At 36.0% G+C, this 27,989-nt stretch overlaps 2 protein-coding genes across 2 annotated transcripts in view; both read right to left on the reverse strand.

Annotated features, from left to right (window-relative positions):
• Positions 1-3,071: 3,071 nt before the first annotated feature.
• Positions 3,072-6,996, reverse strand: LOC134848773 (large ribosomal subunit protein eL39-like). The gene is made up of 2 exons (XM_063866283.1): positions 6,882-6,996; positions 3,072-3,235 (listed from the first exon to the last, which is right to left on the reverse strand). Exons 1-2 carry the CDS (start codon positions 6,994-6,996, stop codon positions 3,072-3,074), a joined length of 279 nt encoding a protein of 92 aa, XP_063722353.1.
• A 712-nt stretch (positions 6,997-7,708) lies between these two features.
• The window catches only part of LOC134847660 (small VCP/p97-interacting protein-like), a 158,821-nt gene continuing 138,540 nt past the window's right edge, over positions 7,709-27,989 (reverse strand). Inside the window, exons 2-4 of the mRNA XM_063864822.1 lie at positions 10,928-11,070; positions 8,014-8,190; positions 7,709-7,938 (exon numbers count right to left, since the gene is read on the reverse strand). Of these exons, the coding sequence (XP_063720892.1) occupies positions 7,927-7,938; positions 8,014-8,190; positions 10,928-11,023 (285 nt within the window). The 5' untranslated portion in view covers positions 11,024-11,070 and the 3' untranslated portion in view covers positions 7,709-7,926. The remainder of the gene's footprint in view (positions 7,939-8,013; positions 8,191-10,927; positions 11,071-27,989) is intronic.

The following is a 27,989-nucleotide window of genomic DNA, read 5'->3' on the forward strand; positions in this document are numbered from 1 at the left end:
CCTCTCACTATCCAAAGCTTTACCCTTTTACAATAAGTTTACGACATCAGGTTTCGGCCGACCGATCACAAAACCTAATAAAAGGGGTCTTTGGTGCCTATATATATATATTTTTTACCAGTTTTTCAAAATTTTGCTTGCAGCGCAAAAATTTCGGTAGATTTTAGTTGTTTTCTATGAGCTTTGAAAGAGTTCAATTGCCGACCAAAAATTACTCCCAAGAAAATCTAGATCCGCGCGATTGTACTGCAAAAACATAAGGCAGGCGAGCAGAATAGTGATAGAATTATAAAAGACTATGCTGTGTAAGAAATTAGCAATGTTTTTAAAAGTTGAGCTCACCGCATTTTCAAACTCAGCGACGAAGCGAAAAGTTACCCATTGAAAATTTTAAAATTTTGAAAACAGCACTCACAAAAAGTTCATACGTTTGTGTTTCGAATGTTGTTCAATTTGAGGGGAATATGTTGGGAACCACTATTACCAGCTTTGCACAATTTACCGAGTGGCAACTAAGCCGACAAAAATTGGGTGAACTACCAATGAGGCGAAACAAAAATCTTTCGTTATCAAAAATTTTAGAACATTTGCAAATCAAAATGTTTACGCCTCTTCCATTAAAAAAGATTACAAAAAAACCTGTTTTTCTCCAAACGACGCACAATCAGGTCATTAATCTAATTAAACTTGAGCAAACGCAATTGAGGTGAAGAAGTTTTCTTGAACAGGAAAAAAAATTCGAAATACTGTTATATTCCTTCTCTTTGTTACTGGTGGTAAGTGTTGATTATTTCCCTTTATGAAACTTCAGCTCAATTTGGTGAGTTTGGCTGCAGCTGATGGTCCTTTTGCAGATTCAAAAAACAATCATGTGTTGTTTTGCAAAAAAAGTATACTTTCTACAGTCATGGACATAGAATTTGTAGTTTTCTGATTTCAACAAGCCAATGAACGAATCTTTTTGTGCGTTTTTGACTTTTGCGCTGCAACTATTAAAGAAATAGGATTGGACTTGACACATGCTAGATAGAAAATATTTGGAAAGAGCTTAGTGGAAATAACAACTCGGTTTCAATTTTAATGTAGGTCATTTTACGGCGGTATGATTAGCAAGCCAAGCTCTTCAGCTTCCCAAAGAACCATTTTGAGCCTTCCCAATTCAGCTTCGCAAAGAAATATACTGGCTAATTTACCTCTTCGAAATAAGATTTCCCAAATTTTTGATCGACTCACACTGTTCAAATAACTCTAGCATTTGTCAAAATTTAACCCTTTATCTTAAATAATTGCAGAGAAAATGACAAAAACGTCAAAAAAATTCGTGTATTTGCTTGTTTAAATCAAAACGTTGCAATTTCTATGTCCCGTCACTGTAGCTCAGACTTCGCTGTTACGATTTTGATGCCTTTGATTAGAGTTGCAATTGCTTGAAAGTATATTTGCATTGCCATGCAAGAGATATGATTATTCAAGCTAACAGACCATAACAGAAAAAACTCACTTAGATACACACTTTTTGTTTTAGATGTCACAAAATCAGGTTAAGACACAGAGGGCAAGCTGAGTTTTGCGTAACTTGCAATACAGGTTTAAGATAAAACAACAGAACGCTCAAGAGCTATTAATGAGGACTTTTAGCGTTGTTTCTGATGAAAAAGGAATTAGAAAAACAATTCAAAAACCAAAAACACTGGATTGTTTCAATTTATTCCATTTTTTTTTACAAAAGTTCTGAGTATGGTTAAATTTGAGCATTTGTAATTTTTAGGCCAATGTCTATCATTCTCATTAAGAAATTTTGCAGGAAACTTGTAATTTTGTAGGAAACAGAATATTAGGTAAATGCACAAAATAGGAAGAGACTCTAAGAAAATTTGAAGTCATTTTGAACCTTGGTACCACCAGAAAAATTTTGGGAGAAAAATGAGAATGACTTCAGAAAAACAGCTATAACAAAATCACCAGTATTAAATAAGCTTTATAAACTACCAAGCTGCCACTAAGCTGACATTAAATGGATAGACGGGTTTGATCCGAAATCAGAACAGGTCATAAGAAAATGTTGTCATAAAAAATGAGCAATTCAGTTGAAAACTTTCAATTATTGCAACACAAAGTACCTAAATTTTTTAAAGAAAATTCAATCTAAGCCTTACAAATATAAGCAGACAAACGAAAGTCCGGCAGGTAAATTTTTCCTGAAAAAAAATTCAGTTTGATACATTCTGAAAAAACAAGGTCATGCCGGATTCGAACACCCAACCTTAGAGTAAAAAAGCTATTGCGTTTCCTTTGGGCCAAGTGCGAAGGGATCTCGAAGAAACTACGGTTCACTAATGAAGCAACTCCACAACTTCTTACATCTTTGTAAAAGTTGTTCACGAGAAAAAGTCTACTTCCAAATTACAATACACTTGCTATCGCAATGTTGAAAAGAAGTTCCGAAATGCCAATTGAAGCTTGAACCAGAACCGTGAAAAATTTATATCACTCAAAAAACCCTTCAAGTTTCAAGATTCTTTTATAATTGATATTTTTTGATAAATCTAAAGCAAACAGTAAAAAATGGTAATAACGAAATGGTAATAACTAAACCGTAAGCTCATCACTTTCAAGTGAGTTTAAAACATATGCTCCTACGTCATCTAATTGGTTTATAGCTGTACACAGATAATCAACTTGAGCCCAGAAAACTTCGACTTAGGGCGGAAACAAGTGGACTGGTTTTATTCCACTAGCTGGGCTGGTCTAATTAACGACTACCAAAATATTTACCGAATAACGGAGTTTTATGTAAAAGGTGTCAGCTGCAATTAACTGCTGCAATTAATTGAAATAGCAACATTTCTGTCAGCTTTAAAACAAGTGTGACAAAATTGAATTTTCAACTTTCAAAATTACACAATTTTTGAATTGGGCGCATGCTTCAAATAACAGAGTTTCAGACAAACTCGCAAACAAACTTGTATTGAAACAGTTTCAATTCAGTTTAAGCTTGATGGGTCAATTGTCTGAATGTATTGTTAGAAGTCGTGAATGCAGTCCCAAATCCTTCGAGAAGAGTTGCGAGTTTAGATCTTTATCTTGGTTCGTCGCCAATGTCGCCTCTTGGCATTGTAGCGAATGGTGTTGTTTGTCTTCATTCTCACCCACTGCGGCAGAGGTCTGTTCTGTTTCATCTTCTTGGCCAGACGAACCTTCTTGTAGAGGTTCTTCACGCTTCCCATGTTTGACTCTGAAAGTTATCAAACACACGCATAAAACCATTTCTAAACTCTGCGCCCAATAACTTATAATTAGTGTTCGACGCTAAGTCGACAGTGCGAGGACGACCACGATCCGCACTCATTGCACGCGGATGTGTGCTGCAACATTACCCATTACAGAAAGATAGCCAGCAGACAGTTTGAAAAGAGCCAATGAAAACAAAGAAGCAGAAAAAATACTAACTTGTTTTTTATAAACTTCAACTTTCGAACTTCATAGAAAAACATATCTACTCTTCAAGCTATTTGACCTTAACTTTTTAATCCGCTGGGAAATCTGATAACTAAAACCCTTTTCGAAACTTGAAGTCGCTCACATTTTCTCGTGACCTTTACACTAGTGCTGTTAGATAGTGAAACTTGCCATCATAACACAGAAAATGAATTGAACTTAAAAAGAAATCAAAATCAAACAGCGAAAAATAAAATTGGAGTATGAACATATTTAGTACCTTTCTTTTTCCTGAAAAAAAAACATCAAGATCCATTTCAGTCTTCGCTACGTTCATTTAACTTTAAAAATAATCAAAAAAGCGAACGCAAATGAAACAGCGGTTCTCCGTTAAGGGTGTCGATCCTTGCTGTCGTGGATAAACAATTGTTCCTCACTTAGGTTATTATTTTCGTCTTAATGTTACAGATCAGCTAGAGGTCATCCTATCAGAATTAGAGAACATTGTTAGAAGACATGCACATGCCAACACACCATGCGAAAAATAAAAATGACAACTACAGAGAGGACATAGAATCGCAAATTAACTATACAAAACAAATCTAATGTTTCTAATTCAAAAAATTTTCTTAATTTTTTTTTCTAATTTTCTATTCATCCTCTTCTTTCTAAACACTAGTTTCTGCATTGCTACTGTAGCTACTTCTAAATCTTACTTCTAAATCTTCTTCTACATTTTCGTACTAAGTAACCTATCCATGCACTCCTGCTATAACTACTCCTGCACTTCTCTCATCTTCTATGGCACTGCTATCTACGCTACATAGGCCAAGCCACCCTTCTGTACATGCTAACAAACAAGTCCTACTACTAAGAACACAAGCTCTGTCAGAGCAACACAGCATCCTCTCTCTAAGAACAATAACGCTTCGGCAATCCATTTTCTTCTGTAAAACTCATTTGTCAACAGAGCTGTAACTAAAAACATATTTTTAAAACTATAAAAATAACCAAAAAAGCGAAAGCAAAAGGAACAGCGGTTCTTCGTTAAGGGCTGAACAGCTCCAATGTCGATCCTTACTGTCGTGGATGAACAATTGTTCCTCACTTAGGTCATTATTTTCGTCTTAATGTTAATGATTTATTGCGATAATCCGGTAGCATCATTAGTTAAATTATCATGAGGAAAGTGTGACAGCCTAGAGCCATCATTCATCATTGCAATATCTATAGCTTTCATTTTATCTATATTTGTGCCAATATGTTGTCAATATTTTCCTATATATGTTTACATACTTTTTCGGTGGCTTACTCCTTTTATAATTTAATGATTGTACAAACACCGGATGTCAAACTTTGTCTCAATAGATAATTCTGAGAGAGCCTTCTATACAACTCAGAGAGAATTTTAAAAAAATTGAAATTCAGTGGATACTCCTTTTGAGAAAAATAGTCCACCAAGCTCCGAAGACAAGATCGTCTTAGCCCCTGCAACTAAAAAAAACTTCTAAGCAAAAACGAGAGTGTCACGCGCCGAAGACAAGATCGTCTTGGCCCTTGCAACTAAGAAACTCTAAGCAAAAACGAGAGTGCCTTTAGATAGCTGAGTTAGTATAGAACACCGCCACACTAAATAGTAAGGCATCAAAAAACAGTAGTTCGAGAAACATCATTAAGCAAAATAAGCTTCTTTTTGATAAAAAGTCTCAATCTCAGTCCAGAAATTATGGTCTTCAATTTTACTGCGCATCGGCAATGGATACCAGAAAATTTGAAAACATCAAAGAATTCTGCGATCCAACCGTTGGTCTCAATAAGGTGGCAGAATATTATATATTTTAGGGAAATCCTTAGGCTACAAAACACAAAAAATCTCATTGCAATAGTTACCAAATCAATTAATCTTACAGGAACGATTGGGGACAAGAAAAGGCCCTATCCGTTGCTTGCTATAAAGTGAGATCAAAATGAAATAGAAAAATTGAAAATGAACAAAAATATTTTCAAAACAAAAAATGAATGCAATAGTTTCAAACAACTACCACAAAAAAAAAATTTGCGGAAAAACTGAAAATACTCTAACCGCCTATAGAGTTAACCCAAATAAATCAAAATTATCAAATCTGAAGTTAAAGTTCTTTTACAAAAAGAAGCCCGTGAAAGAACTTGAAAACAAGACCATTCCTTAATTTAAAAAAATTAGCCGGAAAAATCAAACTCTTGAATTGCGAGCGACACTCGCAACAATCCTTCGCAGACAATAAACAGCCCAGACGAAATTGAAAAATCAAACTTTCTGGAAAATAATGATTTTGTTTCGAAATTTTTTTGTTATGTTAAAATAATACGCTATACATCAAGTTTAATCAATTTCAAAAATAAAATTGATCAAACCGAAAACACACATTAATTTAAACTAAAACTTACTCCACACACTTTAAGAACCGGAAAAAAAACAGAAACCATGCATCCGAAAAAAACTATAGTGCAAAAAATACTTTTCTAACAAAAGTACTATATTCCCCTCTTGAACAAGCAGAAATGAAATTATGAAAAAAATAATTACGTCAAAAGTCCACAAAAAATTACACCCGGCAAGTAAGCCGACAACAATAGGGACGAAACCAATAAAGCCGACAAACAAAAAAATTAATTATATCTGAAAATTTTATAAGCTGATATAGACCCAGAATAATTTCAACAGCTCTAGACCAACTGTTTAAGTACAGCTGTAAAGCACTCAAACTGGCTAGCAATAGAGATCTTAAAATTGGATATCTTATACGTGAAGTTATTTACGGGGAAAAAAGCGTAAGTCCAATTGCAATATCCTTGCTTATCGCGAGGGTAACGGTTACAAAAACTATTCAACGAAATGAACTATCTATACAATCAATTATACGAACATGAGTAAAAAATAAACATTCTAATTAAAATCCTGTAACTCTACCGTTGAATTTCTAGCCTGAATTCGAAATGTCGAACATCACATCATCCTTAGCCATACAAGTCGTTCAAAAAGAGTTCAAGTTCTAAATCTTTCGTATCACTAAAGAGTGTCAACATTGTCTGTTCCCATTGTTCCAATTCCTCTTCTAACTTTTCACCTTTAAATGAAACCTGTTTTAAATTGCTCATTACACTTTCAGTTATTTTTAAAGTGTCCTCATTTTGTTCTTGTATTACCTCTGAATTTTGCTTAAGATTTACCGAAGCGCCTTCGAAATTTTTCAACAGTTCTTGATCTTGACTTTGCCTCATCAAACTTTCCTTCAAACACTCTATTTCTTCTTTTTCACTTGCTACCTTTGACACTGACTTCTGAGCTCTGCTAGCCGGTGAAACGCTAAGTTTGCGTATTTTTCTAAATTCCCTACGGGATTCAGACTTTCTTAAGAAAATGAAATGCTTCTGTTGTTGTTGTTGTTCACTTTCCGATTTACCTTTTCCTGCTAATTTAGTTTCACACCCTGGTGTTACTTCAGTAGCTGAGTCTAAATCTAACGACAGTCCTTTTTCCAGGGTGCTAAAAGACTCCAAACTAGTCGTTTCAATCATAGACTCTCTAAACCCACTCCAATTTGAAACTTGCGAATCAATTTCGCTGTTGGAATCCTCGTTTTCAGCAACTGAATTATTGGCAACTCGGCAACGCCCTTGCTTGAAAAATTTCGATTTCGGCGGCTCGACTGTAAACGCATCTTCGCTTTTAGAAACAGACGGTGCTCGAGACAATCTAGACTTTTCTAAAAAAGGAATAGAGCATATCTTTCGCTTTTGAGAATCAGCTTTCAAATTTTCCGATATCAACTCCGCCGACGATGAAAAACATTTTGTTTGCACTTTAAAAGCTCCAAAACATTTCGCTTTCTCATTGTTTTTGGAAATCTTCTGATCGTCACAATTGCTTTTTCTACAAGAATTAAAGTTACAACTTGAGCTTTTGGAATTTTGTTTTTGGGTTTTGACGTTCAGACAACCTTCCCCGACAACTGCCAAATGTTTTCGAACAACAATCAAGAAAGGAATATGGTCTATGTTCGTGTTTGATATAAGTTTATCGCGGATCATCAAATAGTTGAAAGTTATTTCCTTGCAATCAGCCGAAACCATTATAATAGTCCTGAAACATGTAACTGTTCCCCTAAGGATCCGATCACCCAAAGAATGTGGATAAATTACCGTTCTATCAGATGATTATTACTACAACTTATTTTCGAAACGTTTCGTCATTTTACGTGGCTCTGTCAATCAAAGTTGACTTAAAAAATCGAAATACGAAATCTAAATTACTGAGCAAGCATTATTTAGGCAATTTAATTGAATTAAAAACTTTTCTATGATTCGAAATATACAAAATGAGGATTGATGCAAAAGCACTTAAGGGTCGAGGAGGCCACTCATGTTGTATTGCTCAAAATAAATTCGCATTTTAAATGTTTGGAGAACGCCTTGAATTTTCTCTGCATTGTGAATTCCATTTGGATGTCATGATTGCCACTGAAACACAAAAAGTTTTCTGTTCGGAAGCTGACTCAAATGATCACAATGATGAAAGATAAAACTCCAGCCCACCTGCTGTACGATCTTTTCATCTCTCTCATTCTGTCTTTGTCTGGCCTCGGCTGCTCTCTCAATCTCCTCTCTTCTCTCCCTATCTCTCTTCACTTTTTCCGGGTCAGCCAGTCCCCTTCCCTCCTCTGCTTTCAGTCTTTTTGAGGCCGCCTCTGCTGTACGCCTTCGACGCTCTTCCTAAAACGAACTCTTGATTCTACGATTTCACTATGTACGTTAAGAATTTTCAAATTGATGTCTTTTCGACAAGATATCCAGAACGATCAAAAATGGTATCATAATTCAATCATTTTACAGATGAAACGACAAATTTTGACTCATTTTCATAGACCGAAAAAAAACTATTTACGTTCTGCTATAATCATATTATACAATTACAAACTGAACACCTTTTTCTTTAAACAACAAATACACTGGTGTCAAAATTTACTTTTGCTCCGATCACTGAAGGTGGGGAGAAACAGGGTGGATCTAGGATTTTCTCGAGGGTGGGGGCTTTTTAAAGTCGACCAAATTGATTTTCCGAGCGCTCCCAGATCACTGTAAAAAAGACCCGGATGAACTTTGCCTTCGGGTGTGTACTATTTTTCTTATTTCCTGTTTATTTTCCACGCAAAATTAGGTACAAATAATAATCAAATTGGATCAAGTAAAGTATCATATTAAAGCCCATGCAGTCATGATTCGAACGATATAAAAAATTCCAGAATCTTCTTACAGCGTCAAGAAAAACCGCTCTAAATTTTTCATTTTTTAATCTGGTTTCAAGCGACAAAAGAGAGCTAGCAGGCTTTATTAGGCTAAAATAGACATCTTATGGCAAGCTGCTAAATCAAGAAAACCGTAGAAAATTCGATTTTACTCCAGTAAAAAAAAAAGATTTCAAAAACTTTATCAGCGTTTTCTTTAAATTTTTTTTTTAATATTTACAAAGAAAATTTTTTTTCAATGTACCAACGTTACTTTTACTATCAAAGTTCTAGACTTTGGTTCAGATCCTCTTATTGCCACAAACAAAAAACGCAGACAGAGTATGAGACGAAAACGAATCAATCAAAAAAATTATTTATGACAAATATTGAGAAATAGATCCACCAAAAATCTCATATATTTGTTTCGAATGTAGTTCAATTAAAGAATAAAACGTCAAGTAATAAATATCTAGCCAAACAAAAAGAAAATAAAAAGTTGTGATCAAGTCGGCAATACTGAATACTTCAGCTATAAAATATTTTGAAGTTTTAAAGCACCCGCTCTCTCCCCTCGAATCACACTTATGGTTAAGAAAAGTTATCGCTTTTGAACTTTGGTACGTATCGGTTTCGAACATGCAACCTCGAGATTTAGAGTCTCACGTCCTGCCCTCGGCCACAAATGCTTAACAATCGGCGAACACGATTCACAAATAAAGTAGCTACATATGCGAATAAATTGCCAATGCGATGCAGCAAATAAAAATAGACAATTTGCATGTAATAATTTAGAAGATGACAAATTGAACGCATCCACACTAAATTGAATGTAATTGGAAAGCATAAAGCCACTTTATGTATAAATAATGTATCTCAAAAAATTGCGAGACATTATGATTTAGAACATTTCTGAAATCGGGTTTGTATTAGTGTATGTAGTCTGAAACAAGTAACTTCTTTCGGTTCATTTGATGAGTTAAAAATGCATCAACTGTGTTAACTTATTACTAATTGAATGTAAAAGCACATTCTATCGAAAAGCCGAAAAAGGCCACCAAAAAGAGGCAACAAAAATAAAATAGTCGCACTATTACACTACACTCACTTATACCGACGTATACCGAAATCTTTTAAGTCAAAAAACCTTCAACGCAAAAATGTGTCACTGTCATTAGCAGAAAGTTAAACTAGTCTATTTCGATATCTTTATGGAACTAAATCAATGATTCGAAAAAATTTGGCCAAGCGTGAGTACCAAAGCGTGAGTACCAAAACAAGCGTGAGTACCAAAAAGCCAACAAACAGATTCAAATATAACTTATATTGCTTTAGTTGGGCAGTTTTATCATCCGCGGTGAACATATACAAATTTTGAAATATACAATCTGGAAAAAGAGAAAAGGAAAGAATGCTAGACTTATTCTCATCATCTTGTTTCGTAGCTTCCAGAAATAGCGCAATAGAATCTCGTTTTGAATCTTTCACTAAAAAAAAAAAACGATACTAACAGCAACTTTTTCAAATGAAAATTGGAAACCGCGCCATAACAACTATACCTTCACTGTGTCTTGATTGTGGCATTGAAGAAACTTGTGGTGCAATTAGCCTAGCCTCGCTAATGGGCTTCTAAAAACCAAGCAATTCGAAATACAGGACAAAATTCTCAACGTTACACCTAGCGGTAATTGACGTACACATAATAAAAAATTAATAATATAAAACTGAAAATCATGAGATTTTTAATGAATATATTTTTGTCATATTTGGAAGAATATATTACGATTAAACAGCCAACAGAGGAAACCGAAAAAAAAATTGATCGAAAATTTTTAATATTTTCCAACTATATTAGGTTAAGGCTCTTCAAATATCAAGAATTATTATGAGTGGCACTTTTTCCATAAAAATCACCCAATTTAAGAAAACTGGATCAATGAGTAATTATTTTTCTTCTAGTAAACATAAAATTCAGTTTCGGTTTCGAAACTAGAAATCTATAACCTTTTTTCGCGCTCATTAAGCTTTCGTAATTGGAGAACCCAAGTTGCCTACCTTTTCGAAAAAGAATTTGAATTGAACAAAAAGTCCACACATAACATATTTCAAAGTGATTCATAATTACATTAATATGTATGGGCAATTGTGTTATTATTATTATTTTATTATCATTAACTGAATAAGCACTCAAAAAATAATTCTGAAAAAAACCACCGTTTTTTTACCTTTTCCTCTAGAGTTTCTTCTTTCTCTGACTTCCCAAAACAGTTTCCCATAGCCTTCCAGCAGTTTCTGGTTAAACAAGCAACCAGAAATATCATAACCTGCTTGAAAGTTCAATCCTGCAGCTAGTCCACATCACCATTCTGAAAACATTCAATTACGAATTTACAGTTAAAGCAAATTGGTCAACCTAAAACGGCTCATTTTGACGTCGGATTTCTTTTTTTTACTGATTTCCACACGTGAAAACTGTTTCCACAAAAATTATTATCCTAAAATGTTAGTTTTATACCGACTAAATTGCTGGTCACCGGAGCAGTTTAATCGGTAAAAACCAACATTTTAGGATAATAATAAGAAGAAAGAACACCTGAATTACTATACAGTAAAAAGCCGAGGCATCAGTATAGCAAAGTGTAAATAATAAAGTTGGTTAAAATTCATTGGTTACATCAAACAAAAACACAACATCAGAAAACAAGCAATAAACAAAACAAAACAAAACAAGTTCGGTTACAGTTCAGAAATTGGTTGATTAAAATATATGAAGTTACGATATACTAAAAAAACATCACTTTTAAGAATTAAGAACGAGCTGGTATTTTAACTTTACAAACAACTTTATAGATAGTCCAAACATACAGCGTATATACAGAGTATATACAGATTCTCTTTCAAACGATGTCTGGAAAATTAAACTAAATTAAAACATATAGAAATAGCAAAAATGGATATCACGCCACGTATTTGTATTTGTACATATTGGATTGTTTCTCAATGCACTCACGTAAAATTCTTTCAATTTTTTCTTGAATCCTGTTCTCGATTTTTCTAAATAGCGCAAAATTATGGGCAGTGAATTCCATTTTTTAGAAGTCAAATGAAAAAATGATTTTTGTAGAGAAGCGGTTGAACAATGTTTGTCAAAAATAATTTGTTTCGTTCTTTTGTTGAGCCTATAATTGGCAGTCGGTAGTCTCAATGTATTTTGAAAAGCCTTCTTTTTGTTTGTAAGATATTGGTATAAGTATGTTATACACTTTAACTCAATTCTTTTCTCGATTCCAATGAACGATTTGCTAATGCGAAGAAGGGAAGAAGATTTAAATTTCGATCTGACATATGTTCTTTTAAACGCCCAGTTCAACTGTTTCTCTAGAGATAGCATCAAAATAGCATTAATTTGTTGTGAAAATATTGCTGAATAATCTAAATGAGATAAAACAAGACAATGAAGCAAGGCAACTAATGATAATGTCGTCAGTTGTTGTCCAATTGTATCTATAGTTTTAATTCCTTGTGCCATTTTTTGGAGAATTGTTTTGATTTGAGCATGAAAAGATAAACTTGAATCAAGAATAAGGCCTAAATATTTGCATTCTGATTTTTTGGCTACATAATGCCCATTAATTACTATTGTATCAGTATCTACATTTTTGCTATCATTTTTTTGACAAAATGTTATAAATTCCGATTTAGATGCATTCAGATTCAATTGGTTCTCTGCAAAAAATTCCGTTAGATTATTGAGTAATTTTTGCAATCGATTCAAAGCATCCTCAGAAATTATAGAAGAGGAAAAAACCATACAGTCGTCGGCATATTGAACTAAAGTACAACCTTCAGATAATCGCTCTTGTATGTCATTAACATATAAATTGAACAACAACGGACCAAGTACCGTTCCTTGTGTGACACCTCGTTTGATTTCAATCCAGTCTGAAAAGATTTCATTGACGTTTACTCTTTGAATACGTTTGTTTAGGAAGCTATCAATTAAAGCATTTGCTCCGTTTGAAAAACCGAGAGAAATCATTTTTTAATTAAAACTTCATGCGAAATAGAATCAAAAGCTTTGAACAGATCTAATAAAGCTGCATGTACGATTTTTTTTGAATCTATTTGATTTCGAATACTTTTTGTCACATAAACAAGACCATCTTGTGTTGAAATGTTTTTGCGAAATCCGAATTGAAATGGTGTCATTATTTGAAATTTGTCAAGATTTTCTGTTATTTGGGCATTTAAAATTTTTTATCAAAAATTTTAGAAAAAGCACAAGTTATTGATATTGGCCGATAATTTTTTGCATCCATTGGGTCATCTTTTTTAAACAAAGGGGTTACGTGTGCTTTTTTCAGTTCGATCGGGAAAATGTTCTCATCTAAGCAAGTATTTATGACAAAAGTTCAATGTGGAACTATAACTGATTGACCGTCAATGATTGCCCAAGCAGGTACGGTACAAGGTCCGAGAGGTTTTCTAACATTGATTTTTCGAACTATATCACAGCATTGCTTCACTGTAATGTGTTGAAAATGGAAAGGTGCAGATTCAGAGGCAGATTTGTTGTAGTTCGGAGGCTTTTTAGCGCCGAAAAATTCGCCTATGTTTGAAAAAAAATAATTTAATTATTTGGCAATTTTTTTTGTCTTGGGTTATCATTTCACTGAAGGAATTTCGTAGAACTGTAATTCGATTGTTGCCAGAACATGTACCTCTTATTTGGTTAATATATTTCCATTTTTGTTGGATAGTGCTGAGAAGTGAAAAACAGTTTTTTGAATGATCGAGTTGTTTATTTCCAATCAATTGGCTCATTTGATTACGTAAAAACTGGTACTTTGACCAGTTATCGCTTTTGCGTTGACTGCGATATGATCTGAGTGAATTCTCTTTCTTAATCAACAATTGCTGACATTCTGAATCGAACCATTCCGTTTTCAACACAATTTTTGATTTAAAATTACGAACAAATTTTTTTTGGAGCATGTTGCTGAAGAGCACTAGAAATTAAATAAATCATCGTCGAGAACATGTTTTGTGCGTCTGTACATTGATATAAGAGATACCAAGGAAGAGCGGAGAGTGTATTGCAAAATTCATTTTTCTGAGAATTTTTCTTATTGAAAGTCGAAATTATCCTCGGTAAACTTTTGCTGCATTTTATATCCGTCAAAATAAATGAAGCAAAATGGTCGGTTTTATAAGGTGTATCAAAACAAAATTCAAAGCCGTTTGTTTCATAGTCACTGATAATGTAGTCGATATGAGTTTTATTTGAGGAACTAATTCTGGTCTCATCGTTTGGACAAAAAACCTTCAATCCATATGGAATAATTATAAAATCTAAATTTTCTTTTTCTTTGCTATCCAGATAATTTATGTTATAATCACCCAGAAGCGTAATTTTATTAGAAACTGAAAATGCATTATCTACGTTAAGCATTAATTGTTCCAAAAAATCAATAAAGTTTGATCTGCTTGGATTATAACACAAATTAACTAACATTTTTTCTTTACTGGAAATGTTAAATGTAGATTTGCACTCAACCCACACTGACTCATATTTTTCTTTATCAAATTAAATTAAATCAGGCCTCAATTTCGGAGCCAATTTGACTGGTATATATAACAAAAAGCCATCGCCTTTCTTTTTTACCGCTGATTGCCTATCATATCTGAACATCGCATGCGTTCTAGGGTGGAGATTCCATAAATTGTCACTATCTTCTTTTTTAAGCCACGTTTCGGAAATTCCTATAATCGTAATTTTGCCCATATCATCAAAAACAAATTTCAATTGCATCCGTTTTCTAATAATACTTTGAAAATTCAAATGAACAAATTTAAAATTTGCACAATTTTTTGAGCAGATACCGTAGACTGTTTCAATGGTTTCAATAAGACCAGGGTTTTTTTCAACATCCCCACTTTGGTTCAGTAACAACGCAAAAAGGAAAAGATGAGTCAGTGTGGTAGCTCTCCGCTCATTTATCCCACATTTCGATGATAATATCTTTTGATGGCAGCTTAGATAGCCCCAGTAAACAATGGTTTTTTCTATATTTTCCATCTGAGCCTTGGAAATTAGAAAAATTGCACAAAACAACCAGAATTTAATATTCAGCATAATAAATTAAATAAATTAAATAATCGCCAAAGTTTGCACCAAGAAAAAATGCGAAACTAGTATTTCCTAAAGAATTTTGCACCGTTTTTTTTTTGAAAAATTGTATCATTTCTGCCGTTTTTGGATCTAAATTTGATGATTGTTGGGTTTGCTTCATTCTGGGGCGGGTTGTAATCTCACATGTGTTTGCATTAATATCAGAACCTCTAAAAGAATCTCTAAAACTTTGCACCAAAATTTCAACACCCCCATCAGAAGGATGCAAACCATCCGAGCTAAGCGCATCGGTATTTTGACTAAAATTTGTGTTTATGTCTAAAATATCCAATTTTACTTCGCCCAAATCCTTTACATTCCGTACTAAATTAAGAATTTGCTTGTTTAGCTTCTGTACATTTGGATTAAAATCTTTTCTAAAAGCGCCTAAGGGAGTTACAGTACATAGTGAAATTGTTTCTGGGGAGAATTTATGATTTACGAGATAAATTAGTTTTTCTAAGCTACTCACGGCTTCCTTTGCGTCGAAATCATTTGAGAGGCAGTCATTTATTCCAAATAGCGTAATTACATGTTTAAAATGTCGCGATTTACTGTTTCTCACGCGTTCCAGCAATGCAGAAATTTTGTGCCCACCAAATCCTCTCGCCAACACATTTTCCGATATTTGTTCCCCATTGATTCTGTTAACCATTGAGTCTCCCAGTAATAGGCCAGAATATTCTCCTTCTCGTGGTAAAAATAAATGGTTTCGTTGTTGGTCGAATTTTTCTTCTTGAATATTGGTTGCTTGTATTTTGATTTCTTGGTTATTCTTGCTTTCTTGGTTATTTTCGCTTCGTTTGTTCTGATTTCTGCTCCGAGTTTCAATCTTGCTCCATTCATTTTCAAAATTGTTTTCTGCAATTTTCGAATTGCCCGTGTTTTTAAAATTTTCTAGATCAATAAATTTGTTTCTTTTTTCTTCATCTTTCGTTGATACAGTTAAGTTTTCGATAATTCGTTTAAAATAAGTAACATTTTCGATCAAGTCTTTATACAGCTCGTATTTCAATTAGTCGTTCAAATTTCGGAAAGTTTCGAGGTCAAACATGTTGGCGATTAAAAGCGAAATTAAAAATAAGACATTAAAATGAACCGACTGATCGCTAGAAATTTAAATTGGTTGTGATAGAAATAAGTTTTGTGAACACAGTTTTTACGTGGGGAAATCAGTGAACAAAAAAAAGAAATCTGACGTCAAACTGAGCCGTTTTAGATTGACCAATTTCGTTCAGATTCATTGACCGATTGGATATTTACAATACCAACGCTTTGTAAATTCATTTTAAAAATGGCTAGAGATCATACTGCCAGGAATTGAAGTATCGGTGTTGAATTGGCAGTTATAGTTAGGCCTCCCTTGCTATCTCAGCAAAAATGACAGTCGAAAAACTAGTGGGCGAGGCAATGGGTCGAACGAAGCAAGTCGGCCAGGAGCAAAGGTTCACAGGTTAACTTCTGATCTGTAGGCCTCCCAGGCCTCTGTCGACCAGCTTTTTCTTGTACGTCCATTTCGTCATTCCATAAACGATGCGTCATATATTTCAGACGCCCATAGTTTGTCTAGTCTTGATTTTGAAACGTGTACACTCTCGCTTGATATTACTGCTTCGGGTAACGAGTTCCAGTCGTTGATGGCTGCAACTGTAAAAAATTTTTGTCTAGCAGTAGTTCTGGTCTTCTTGGTCACAATCTTGAAAGGGTTTTTTCTTTTCTCTCTTTCGTTGGTTGTAAAAAATCGTTCAGTCGCTGCTGTATCGTATAGACCGTTCAGAATTTTGAAGACTTCAATCATTCTACCGCGTTTGCGTCAATACTCGAGTGTTGGTAGTTTCAAAATCAGAAGTCGTTTCGAGTAGCTGTATTTTACGTATACCTCAAATAAGTTTCGTTGCGCGTCGCTGAACATTTTCAATACTAATTTTTTCTTTTTTAAGGTATGGATTCCATGCCTGATTTGCATACTCCAGATGTGCTCTTACTAAGGCTTTGTACAGGGTCGTTAGAATTTCAGAGGTCAGGTTCACGAAACTTTTCCTGATTATCGCGACTATACTGTTTGCCACTTTCGTCTTCTTGGCGATATGCTCACGGTATTGTAATCTTGAATCAACGATAACTCCCAGATCTTTCTCTGATTCAACTTTACTTAGTTGTTTTCCGCCATATAAGGTATAGTTCCGTTCAGATTGTTTCGTTCTTCCCGTTAGCGTGCGTGTATGACATTTTGTCAGATTGAACTTCATTAAACTGCTTTTAGCCCATTTGAAAATTTCATTCAGGTCAAAATCTAGTTTTTCCTCTTGAGTTTCAACAGTAATTGATCTGAATATTTTGGCGTCATCTGCGTATAGAAGCATAGGGAATGTAATGCCATTCGTCATCGAGTTGGTGTTCAGCAAAAAAAGTATTGGTCCCAGGACGGATTCTTGTGGGACTCCGTTGACAACTGGTGCCGACTCTGAAAAGTTTTCGATTACCACTACCCGTTGCCTCCTATCCGTTAAGAATGCTGTGATCCAGTCTAGAGTTTTCTCTTTGATCCCATATTTGAGCTCTTCAATTGCTGGGGTCTTCAACTTGCGGGCTCTTCAATTACTGGGCTACAATTTTACTGTGGAGAGACCAAATTTGTGCACGACGTGGCTATTTTTTGTACCAGCTTTGAATCCTACTACATTTGGAGGACCCCAATGGCACGCTGTTAAGGATTGGTGGCAAGGGATCAGTCGAAACAGCGATCAAGGGCTGCAAAGATGCTGCGGGGAGTTGCCCTTTTAACGACGTGCTGTTTTTGCCGAGCTGCAAACTGAGATTGCTGAGTGAGAGTTAAGCGACGCCCAGAAGATCAACCTTCTTTTTTGCTGCAGGTGCTTCTCATCTACAAATGTCCACTGGGGATAGCTACCTATGAAGCAACATGACAATTTTCTGTAAAAAAACTTCATGAGGAGCCTGAGGACTCTAGTGACGGAGACAACCAGGGATATCAGCGAGGCAACGCAGTGGTACCGACGAGCGTGATCATTCATTAATAGGTTAATGTGGACCAGATAGTTATGTGAAAGGGTTAGAGCTTCCATGATAACTGAAGCAGCAAAACCAAAAAAGACTGAAAGCAGAGCACCGACAGGGGGACAACAGCGCGTCACTGATATTTATTGACTATTCGAAAAACGAGCAGGACTTGAGATTCATTGACGACTTCAGTCGACTAGCTGCTGTCTAGTACTCGTAGAAGGATGAAGCTCCACTGATATTGGGTCTGTGCTTGCGCTAACGAAATGCCTGCGAATAGACCGGATGAGTATTCATCAAAAGCGTTGAGGTGATTTTGCACAGAGTCCATGGTGAAACCAGAACTCATAGTTCTCATTACTCCTCAATAGAATTGCTTAGCAGGAAGTTTCAACAGAATTATGAACAAGATCATTCGATGTTTTTTTTAGCTACTGAAGAATATCTGATGTGAGCAAAGTCGACAGCTGTGTGGGGTCGCATTTAGGTCCCATATCATTTAAAGAAACGCGACATTTCAATGACGCAGATTACCTAGGGGAAACGATCAAAATTCAGCAGTTGCCTGTTTTACAATCGGGTTCGAGACAGCGGGTAAAAACTGAATCCAAAGGGCAATAGAACAAAAGTCGTCGGTTGAGATGAAGAGAGCAAAGTTTATTTGCAGGTGGATCCAAGAAAAATTTAAGTGTTGCGTGCAAGAAGAGTGACTCTCCCTGAAAGTATAGTCCCGACTATAGCAAGGTTGACAGTGAGTCATCGCATAACCCTAAGTTATCGATAGAGGGAGTGCATTGATATTGAGAAGCCAAGCACGATGACGGAAAACGCATCAACTGATGGTTATACTACAGCTTCAAGGGGACTGCTGAGTAGGTCTTGGTCGCGGAACAAAAATTATATCATCATTTAACTGACGCGGAACCCACCTACCCGATATGGACTGGACTACATCCATGTTTCAGCAGATTGAACTGAAGTTTAAAAAAGCTATTCAGAGACGGTGTCTGGCTCCGACTAAGTGCAGTGGCTCGCAGCGATCGCTTTGGAAGTACAGTTTCGGGAAGCCAGGAGAACATGGAATTTTTTGATAGAGCACAATCTCGTAAGGTTTTTCCTGGAAGCTATGTTCCTGCTTCGGAGTGAGATACGGTGGTTTAATTGGACTGTTTCAAAGTCTGATATGTAGAGTATAGCTTCATACAGGTGGAGTCATTCGATTTCAACGGACTTTTGCAACGACCTGGCAACTGAAAATGAAGAATCTGGCTTTTTTGCACAATTGATTTTTTACTTCGACAATTTGATGTGCAGTCATCCTTCCTTGGCAATCTCTTAATAAAGAATGTGTTTATGCAGCAGTCAAAAGGGTTCAGTAGCAATGGCAACCAAGTGTGCTTGCTACTACAAAATTTCGGCAGATAGGAAGAGACAGCTACCAGACGATGAGCCCTTTCCTATTTGAGTAAGGTTTCCAAAGAATCAAAATGGCTTCCGTTTATTCATTATGACGGGAACAGACAATGCAACGATCGATGTGCTGGTTTAAGTGTTGATATTGGGTTTGGTTTCAATTTTTCTATGTGCTGGTGTCGTTTGGGTTTGAGCGATAACATCATCATTGGGTGCAGACGTCATGGCGAAGTTGAAAAGATGAGGGGGCCTTCGTCCGAACGATTCAAGATTGATGAAAAATGCTCCTTTTCATGGTTTCTGGGAATGCAGGTCAAGCAGCCACGTGGATCGGTAACAGAGAATGAAACTAATTAAATCGATGAGTGCTAGAAACGTAAGACTAGCTGATGGCCCAAAAGTGGGCACAGCACGGTTGTTAGGACACAAATATCAAAAAAGGGCTGCATTGGGTCAGCAGAGGCAGTGTCGACAAAGGCTGAGAACTAGAGAGATCTTGTTGGCTCATTTTTGTATATGGTGAAGCAAACAAGATCGAATATACTAGCTACTCTGTCGCAACTCTAAACTTTCCTGAAGAATTTATGAAGATTACACTGGATGGCTTCAAAGAAGGTTCTTCGTTATCTGAAGAGTAGAAAAGATCTGGAGCTGTGCTACAATAATGAGGCTGATGAAGTAAAACTGGGTGAATCAACAGACATTGATTGGGCAGGATTAGAGGATAGTAGGTCAAATACTAGCTACAGTTTCCAATTGCAGAAGGCAGGGGAAGCAATCAGTTGAGTCATCAATAAGTAAACAACTTCTGGTATACCTACCAGTAAGGATGAGTACCAAGCAATGGCACCAGCGACTCAAAAATTCTATATTTACAATCACTTCTCGATGATATTGACATGGCAAAAGCCAGACCAACAATCTTTAAGAAGGACAACCAGGGCTGTATCAAGATTTGCAATTTTTCTATTATGCAAAAGCTGACGAAGCACAATGACGCAACGCATTTTTTTGGAGAACCTACGAAATATGAGACACTCGAACTCCTGATTTGCCCTATGAAAACCATGGAAGCAGACTTGTTGACAAAATATCTAAGCAAGTGTAAGTTGAATCGACGTCGCCACCCTTAGCGGGTCATAGCCTGATATTAGAAAAATCAGATTTAAACTGAGTGGGGGCGTTGAGGTCCGAAAATTTAAGGTTAAAAACACCAAATAAAAAGATTAAATTGGCGGAGGTCAATTGGTCAAATATGACTTAACTCAGTCTAGGTCAACTTATCACAACAAATCAATTATATTTTATAACTGATGCTTCTTGTCATGTCAGTTTTATGATTTTTTAAATTTTTGTCAGCAATGATTACTTTTTCCTCATACTCATTTCAATCATCAAAATTATTTTCACTCTCTCAGAGTGTAGAGAGATTTTTGTAAATATTCATTGTGGTTTTCCCAATTCGACTGGCTTTGCTACAATTTCTATGTCAGTCAGAGTCTTCAAGACAAAATTTGGCTCATTTTTTTTCTGTTTGAAGCCCGCGTAGTAGCCAGCTGGTTTTCGGTTTTCGTTTTTCAACTTTTCAGAACAAAATTTTTAACACTTTCAATGAAGAACGTTATTGAACGTTGCAGTTGGACATTTTGAACTGATTTATTGTTAAGACTTAAGACTTTGAATCTTTAGTCTTGGAAATTAAACTACCTTCTTGATTAATAAAACTCAATCCAAGTCTTAAAACCATCAAAATAGAGGAAAAAACAAGAAACAAATCAAATATCACTGCTGGCTTTGATTTTGTGCATGTTTGACGAGCTCCCTATGAAATTCAAGGAGACAAGTTTGTCAAGTAGCTCTCTGTGGAAATTGGCGCCTAGCCTGATGAATGAAGTGAAACGTCGCTGTACTGGCTGAGTTTGGCTGAGATTGTTACTGGCATGAAAATTTTTTTATTTTTGTTTTTTTTTCATTTTTTAAAAGCCTACATCCTTTTATCATGTGTAAAAAGATTCTCCTCGACCCAGTCAAACTTAGTTTCGTACTTTTTGTCACACATTAATAGCGAGCAAAAACAATAATGATTGAACAAACGGAATATGTTTGAAAGCTACAGGACTTTAAATCGGGTTAGTTGTTTTGGCCTTTTGAGCTGATATCATAATGATGAGAATGTATTTTTGTCATTTGAAACGTTGTTACACGTTTTGTGCATCATCAATTGAAACAAAAATTTTACCAAGTGCTCAATAGTTATCAAAAATTGTCAAAACACAACTACTATTTACTAAAACGTTTAATTCCCTAACATGGGAAGTTATGTTAAAACACGTTTTTATAATAGCACATTGTTTACAAAGGCAGGCATCGACAATTGCAAAATTTTTCAGTTCCTCGGGAAATGAGGAAAATTTTTCTTGGCCGATCAGAAGTTTGCGCAGTATGATACAAGCGTAAGTCACTTTTAAACTATGAAAATATGGCTTCTGCTGACTTTTCTCTTGTCTATGTTATTTACTTGAAGTTTTAGGCTCAGCGGTAAAAACTTAAGTTACCCTGAGCTTATTTTTTGTCTCTGAGAATGAGTGCGGCTCAGAAATTTATGCATTAAAAACTTGGTTCGAGATAACAAAACTTAAGGAGAAAATCTTAAAAAAGTACGGAGAGTATTTAGAATAACAACTTAATAATTGGTTTTGAAACTATAGCATTCAAAAAATTTTCAAAGTTTTCAGATTTTTTAAGATTGTAAAGGTTAAAAGTCATGTTGTGTACAAATTTAAGCGTAATGTTTTTAAAGCAGCAACTTAGAAACGCTCTTGGACTCCGTTCATTTTCAATAATTTGAAGAAAACAGAAACAAACTGTAGAAAATATTACCGAAGATAGATGACTTGAACTAGTTTACTGGAAACTTGCAGAGCTATTATCTAGGCTTGCTTTTTTGGGAAACGTTTTTTGCGTCTTTTTGGAAACATAATTTAGGTGTAAGACTTTGCTTGGTATGTGCTCGGATCCAGATCTTCTCTTTCCAATTTCTCAACATTTCAGACTTTTGCTCTGCGACGTCCCTGCAATGCCTGTTTTTAACCTCGACCGCATTTTCCAGGTCATAACAGGCAAGTGATCCATCATGCGCTGCGACTTTTTTAAGGCTCATTGGGTTGCCGAGGCTCGAGAAAATGGCTGTCCTTATCAAGGTTATGTTTCATCCTCCTTAATATCACTTTTTTTAGCAGCAACAACACGTTTATCTGCTCTTTTCAGAATTTCACATACGTCCGGTGTTGGCAGAAAATGATGGCATTAATTTCTTCTCGTTTCAACTGCAGATATTCAGTTAGTTCGGCCGATGGACATGGTCTGTGAAAACTATTGATACTACATCGTGCCAAACGTTGACATCTCTCCCTGGCAGTAGTTGTTCTTAAAACAGTGTTCTCAGATTTTTTTGCTCAAATCGTCGTGTTTCGACTCATAAACAGCCTTTTCACAGCGTAATAATTTTTTAAAAAAATTTTTTGTTTCGTTCTTCAGTATCCAAGGTCATTATATTCCCAAATATTAAACAAACACATACCACCAAAACAAATTCAATTTGAAGAAAACAGTAATTGCAGAGATTACATCAACAAATTGGAAATAAAAAAAACCGTTGTGTAAAACTCGTTTCTAGTTTTTGAAAAAACGACGTTTTATTGTTGGTTTTAAGGGTAAAATTGTTCAAATTTTTCAGCTTATTTTTTAAAACATTTTTTTCAATTAAAACAATGTCAATGAAAATTTGAATTAGTAAAATCAAACTTTTTTGCACATTTGCGCATTGTCAAGATTTCAAAGTACAATTTATAAAAAAAATATCAATGATCGAGAACCACCTAAGTCAAATATAAATAAAATGCAATATATAGAAAAATTAGAAACCAAAAGTAAACAACTAACAATATGTAACAATTTCAGTTTAGCATAATCTTTTTATAGGCTTTTAGTTTTTTAGTTTTATTTTTTGAGGAATTTTTTCAACAAAATTTTTTAAAATTCTTTTTGTGTAGTTTTTTTCTGCTCTGTTTTAATTCTTTTCGAGTAGATTTTTTCTGCTGTGTTTCTCTGTAATTGATCTGAATATTTTGGCGTCATCTGCGTATAGAAGCATAGGGGATGTAATGACATCCGTCATCGAGTTGATGTAAAGCAAAAAAAGTATTGGTCCCAGGACAGATCCTTGTGGGACTCCGCTGACAACTGGTGCCCACTCCGAAAAGCTTTCGTTTACCACTACCCGTTGCCTCCTATCCGCTAAGAATGCTTTGATCCAGTCTAAAGTTTTCCCTTTGATCCCATATTTGGGCTCTTCAAATGCTGGGGTCTTCAACTTGCGGGCTCTTCAATTGCTGGGCTACATTTTTTTTACTGTGGAGAGACCAAATTTGTGCATAACGTGGCTATTTTTTGTACCAGCTTTGACTCCTACTACCTTTGGAGGACCCCAATGGCACGCTGTTAAGGATTGCTGCCAAGGGACCAGTCGAAACAGCGATCAAGGGCTGCAAAGATGCTGCGGGGAGTTGCCCTTTTAACGACGTGCTGTTTTTGCCGAGCTGCAAACTGAGATTGCTGAGTGAGAGTTAAGCGACGCCCAGAAGATCAACCTTCTTTTTTGCTGCAGGTGCTTCTCATCTACAAATGTCAACTGGGGGATAGCTACCTATGAAGCAACATGGCAATTTTCTGTAAAGAAACTTCATGAGGAGCCTGAGGACTCTAGTGACGGAGACAACCAGCGATACCAGTGAATATAATAATAGTTATTAATAGTTCAATAATAGTTAATGTGGACGAGATAGTTATGCGAAAGGGTTAGAGCTTCCATGATAACTGAAGCAGCAAAACCAAAAAAGACTGAAAGCAGAGCACCGGCAGGGGGACAACAGCGCGTCACTGATATTTATTGACTATTCGAAAAACGAGCAGGACTTGAGATTCATTGACGACTTCAGTCGACTAGCTGCTGTCTAGTACTCGTAGAAGGTTGAAGGTCCACTGATATTGTGTCTGTGCTTGCGCTACCGAATTGCCTGCGTATAGACCGGAAGCGTATAGTATTCATCAAAAGCGTTGAGGAGATTTGTAGAACTGTAGAAAATATTACCGAAGATAGATGACTTGAACTAGTTTACTGGAAACTTGCAGAGCTATTATCTAGGCTTGCTTTTTTGGGAAACGTTTTTTGCGTCTTTTTGGAAACATAATTTAGGTGTAAGACTTTGCTTGGTATGTGCTCGGATCCAGATCTTCTCTTTCCAATTTCTCAACATTTCAGACTTTTGCTCTGCGACGTCCCTGCAATGCCTGTTTTTAACCTCGACCGCATTTTCCAGGTCATAACAGGCAAGTGATCCATCATGCGCTGCGACTTTTTTAAGGCTCATTGGGTTGCCGAGGCTCGAGAAAATGGCTGTCCTTATCAAGGTTATGTTTCATCCTCCTTAATATCACTTTTTTTAGCAGCAACAACACGTTTATCTGCTCTTTTCAGAATTTCACATACGTCCGGTGTTGGCAGAAAATGATGGCATTAATTTCTTCTCGTTTCAACTGCAGATATTCAGTTAGTTCGGCCGATGGACATGGTCTGTGAAAACTATTGATACTACATCGTGCCAAACGTTGACATCTCTCCCTGGCAGTAGTTGTTCTTAAAACAGTGTTCTCAGATTTTTTTGCTCAAATCGTCGTGTTTCGACTCATAAACAGCCTTTTCACAGCGTAATAATTTTTTAAAAAAATTTTTTGTTTCGTTCTTCAGTATCCAAGGTCATTATATTCCCAAATATTAAACAAACACATACCACCAAAACAAATTCAATTTGAAGAAAACAGTAATTGCAGAGATTACATCAACAAATTGGAAATAAAAAAAACCGTTGTGTAAAACTCGTTTCTAGTTTTTGAAAAAACGACGTTTTATTGTTGGTTTTAAGGGTAAAATTGTTCAAATTTTTCAGCTTATTTTTTAAAACATTTTTTTCAATTAAAACAATGTCAATGAAAATTTGAATTAGTAAAATCAAACTTTTTTGCACATTTGCGCATTGTCAAGATTTCAAAGTACAATTTATAAAAAAAATATCAATGATCGAGAACCACCTAAGTCAAATATAAATAAAATGCAATATATAGAAAAATTAGAAACCAAAAGTAAACAACTAACAATATGTAACAATTTCAGTTTAGCATAATCTTTTTATAGGCTTTTAGTTTTTTAGTTTTATTTTTTGAGGAATTTTTTCAACAAAATTTTTTAAAATTCTTTTTGTGTAGTTTTTTTCTGCTCTGTTTTAATTCTTTTCGAGTAGATTTTTTCTGCTGTGTTTCTCTGTAATTGATCTGAATATTTTGGCGTCATCTGCGTATAGAAGCATAGGGGATGTAATGACATCCGTCATCGAGTTGATGTAAAGCAAAAAAAGTATTGGTCCCAGGACAGATCCTTGTGGGACTCCGCTGACAACTGGTGCCCACTCCGAAAAGCTTTCGTTTACCACTACCCGTTGCCTCCTATCCGCTAAGAATGCTTTGATCCAGTCTAAAGTTTTCCCTTTGATCCCATATTTGGGCTCTTCAAATGCTGGGGTCTTCAACTTGCGGGCTCTTCAATTGCTGGGCTACATTTTTTTTACTGTGGAGAGACCAAATTTGTGCATAACGTGGCTATTTTTTGTACCAGCTTTGACTCCTACTACCTTTGGAGGACCCCAATGGCACGCTGTTAAGGATTGCTGCCAAGGGACCAGTCGAAACAGCGATCAAGGGCTGCAAAGATGCTGCGGGGAGTTGCCCTTTTAACGACGTGCTGTTTTTGCCGAGCTGCAAACTGAGATTGCTGAGTGAGAGTTAAGCGACGCCCAGAAGATCAACCTTCTTTTTTGCTGCAGGTGCTTCTCATCTACAAATGTCAACTGGGGGATAGCTACCTATGAAGCAACATGGCAATTTTCTGTAAAGAAACTTCATGAGGAGCCTGAGGACTCTAGTGACGGAGACAACCAGCGATACCAGTGAATATAATAATAGTTATTAATAGTTCAATAATAGTTAATGTGGACGAGATAGTTATGCGAAAGGGTTAGAGCTTCCATGATAACTGAAGCAGCAAAACCAAAAAAGACTGAAAGCAGAGCACCGGCAGGGGGACAACAGCGCGTCACTGATATTTATTGACTATTCGAAAAACGAGCAGGACTTGAGATTCATTGACGACTTCAGTCGACTAGCTGCTGTCTAGTACTCGTAGAAGGTTGAAGGTCCACTGATATTGTGTCTGTGCTTGCGCTACCGAATTGCCTGCGTATAGACCGGAAGCGTATAGTATTCATCAAAAGCGTTGAGGAGATTTTGCACAGAGTCCCTGGTGAAACCAGAGTTCATAGTTCTCATTACTCCTCAATAGAATTGTTTAGCAGGGATTTTCAACAGAATTATCAACAAGATTATTCGATGTTTTTTTAGCTACTGAAAAAATTCTGATGTGAGCAAAGTCGACAGCTGTGTGTGGTCGCATTTAGGTCCCATATCATTTAAAGAAACACGACATGTCAATGACGCAGATTAACTAGGTGAACCGATCAAAATTCAGCAGTTGCCTGTTTTACAATCGGGTTCGAGACAGTGGGCAAAAACTGAATCCAAAGGGCAAAAGAACAAAAGTCGTCGGTTAAGATGAAGAGAGCAAAGTAACAGAGACTGAAACTAATTAAATCGATGAGTGCTAGAACCGTAAGACTAGCTGATGGCCCAAAAGTGGGCACAGCACGGTTGTTAGGAGCCAAATATCAAAAAGGGGCTACACTGGGTCAGCAGAGGCAGTGTCGATGAAGGCTGAGACCTAGAGAGGTCTTGTTGGCTCATTTTTGTATATGGTGAAGCAAACAAGACCGAATATACTAGCTACTCTGTCGCAACTCTTAAATTTCCTGGAGAATCTATGAAGATTACACTGGATGGCTTCAAAGAAGGTTCTTCGTTATCTGAAGAGGAGAAAAGAACTGGAGCTGTGCTACAACAATGAGGCTGATGAAGTAAAACTGAGTGAATCATGAGACATTGATTGGGCAGGATTTGTGGATAGAAGGTCAAATACTAGGTACAGTTTCCAATTGCAGAAGGCTGGGGAAGCAATCAGTTGAGTCATCAATAAGTAAACAACTTCCGGTATACCTATCAGTAAGAATGAGTACCAAGCAATGGCACCAGCGACTCAAAAAATCTATATTTACAATCACTTCTCGATGATATTGACATGGCAAAACCGGGACAACAATCTTTAAGAAGGACATCCAGGCTTTAAGGCTTTTTGTTAGCTTTAAGAGTAAAGTTGTTCAACTGGGTCAGCAGAGGCAGTGTTGATGAAGGCTTAGAACTAGAGAGGTCTTGTTGGCTCATTTTTGTATATGGTGAAGCAAACAAGGCCAAATATACTAGCTACTCTGTCGCAACTCTAAACTTTCCTGAAGAATCAATGAAGATTACTCTGGATGGCTTCAAAGAAGGTTCTTCGTTATCTGAAGAGTAGAAAAGATCTGGAGCTGTGCTACAACAATGAGGCTGATGAAGTAAAACTGAGTGAATCAACAGACATTGATTAGGCAAGATTAGTGGATAGTAGGTCAAATACTAGCTAC

Source organism: Symsagittifera roscoffensis, chromosome 6, assembly GCF_963678635.1.
Source record: "Symsagittifera roscoffensis chromosome 6, txSymRosc1.1, whole genome shotgun sequence".
Lineage (NCBI taxonomy): Eukaryota > Metazoa > Xenacoelomorpha > Acoela > Convolutidae > Symsagittifera > Symsagittifera roscoffensis.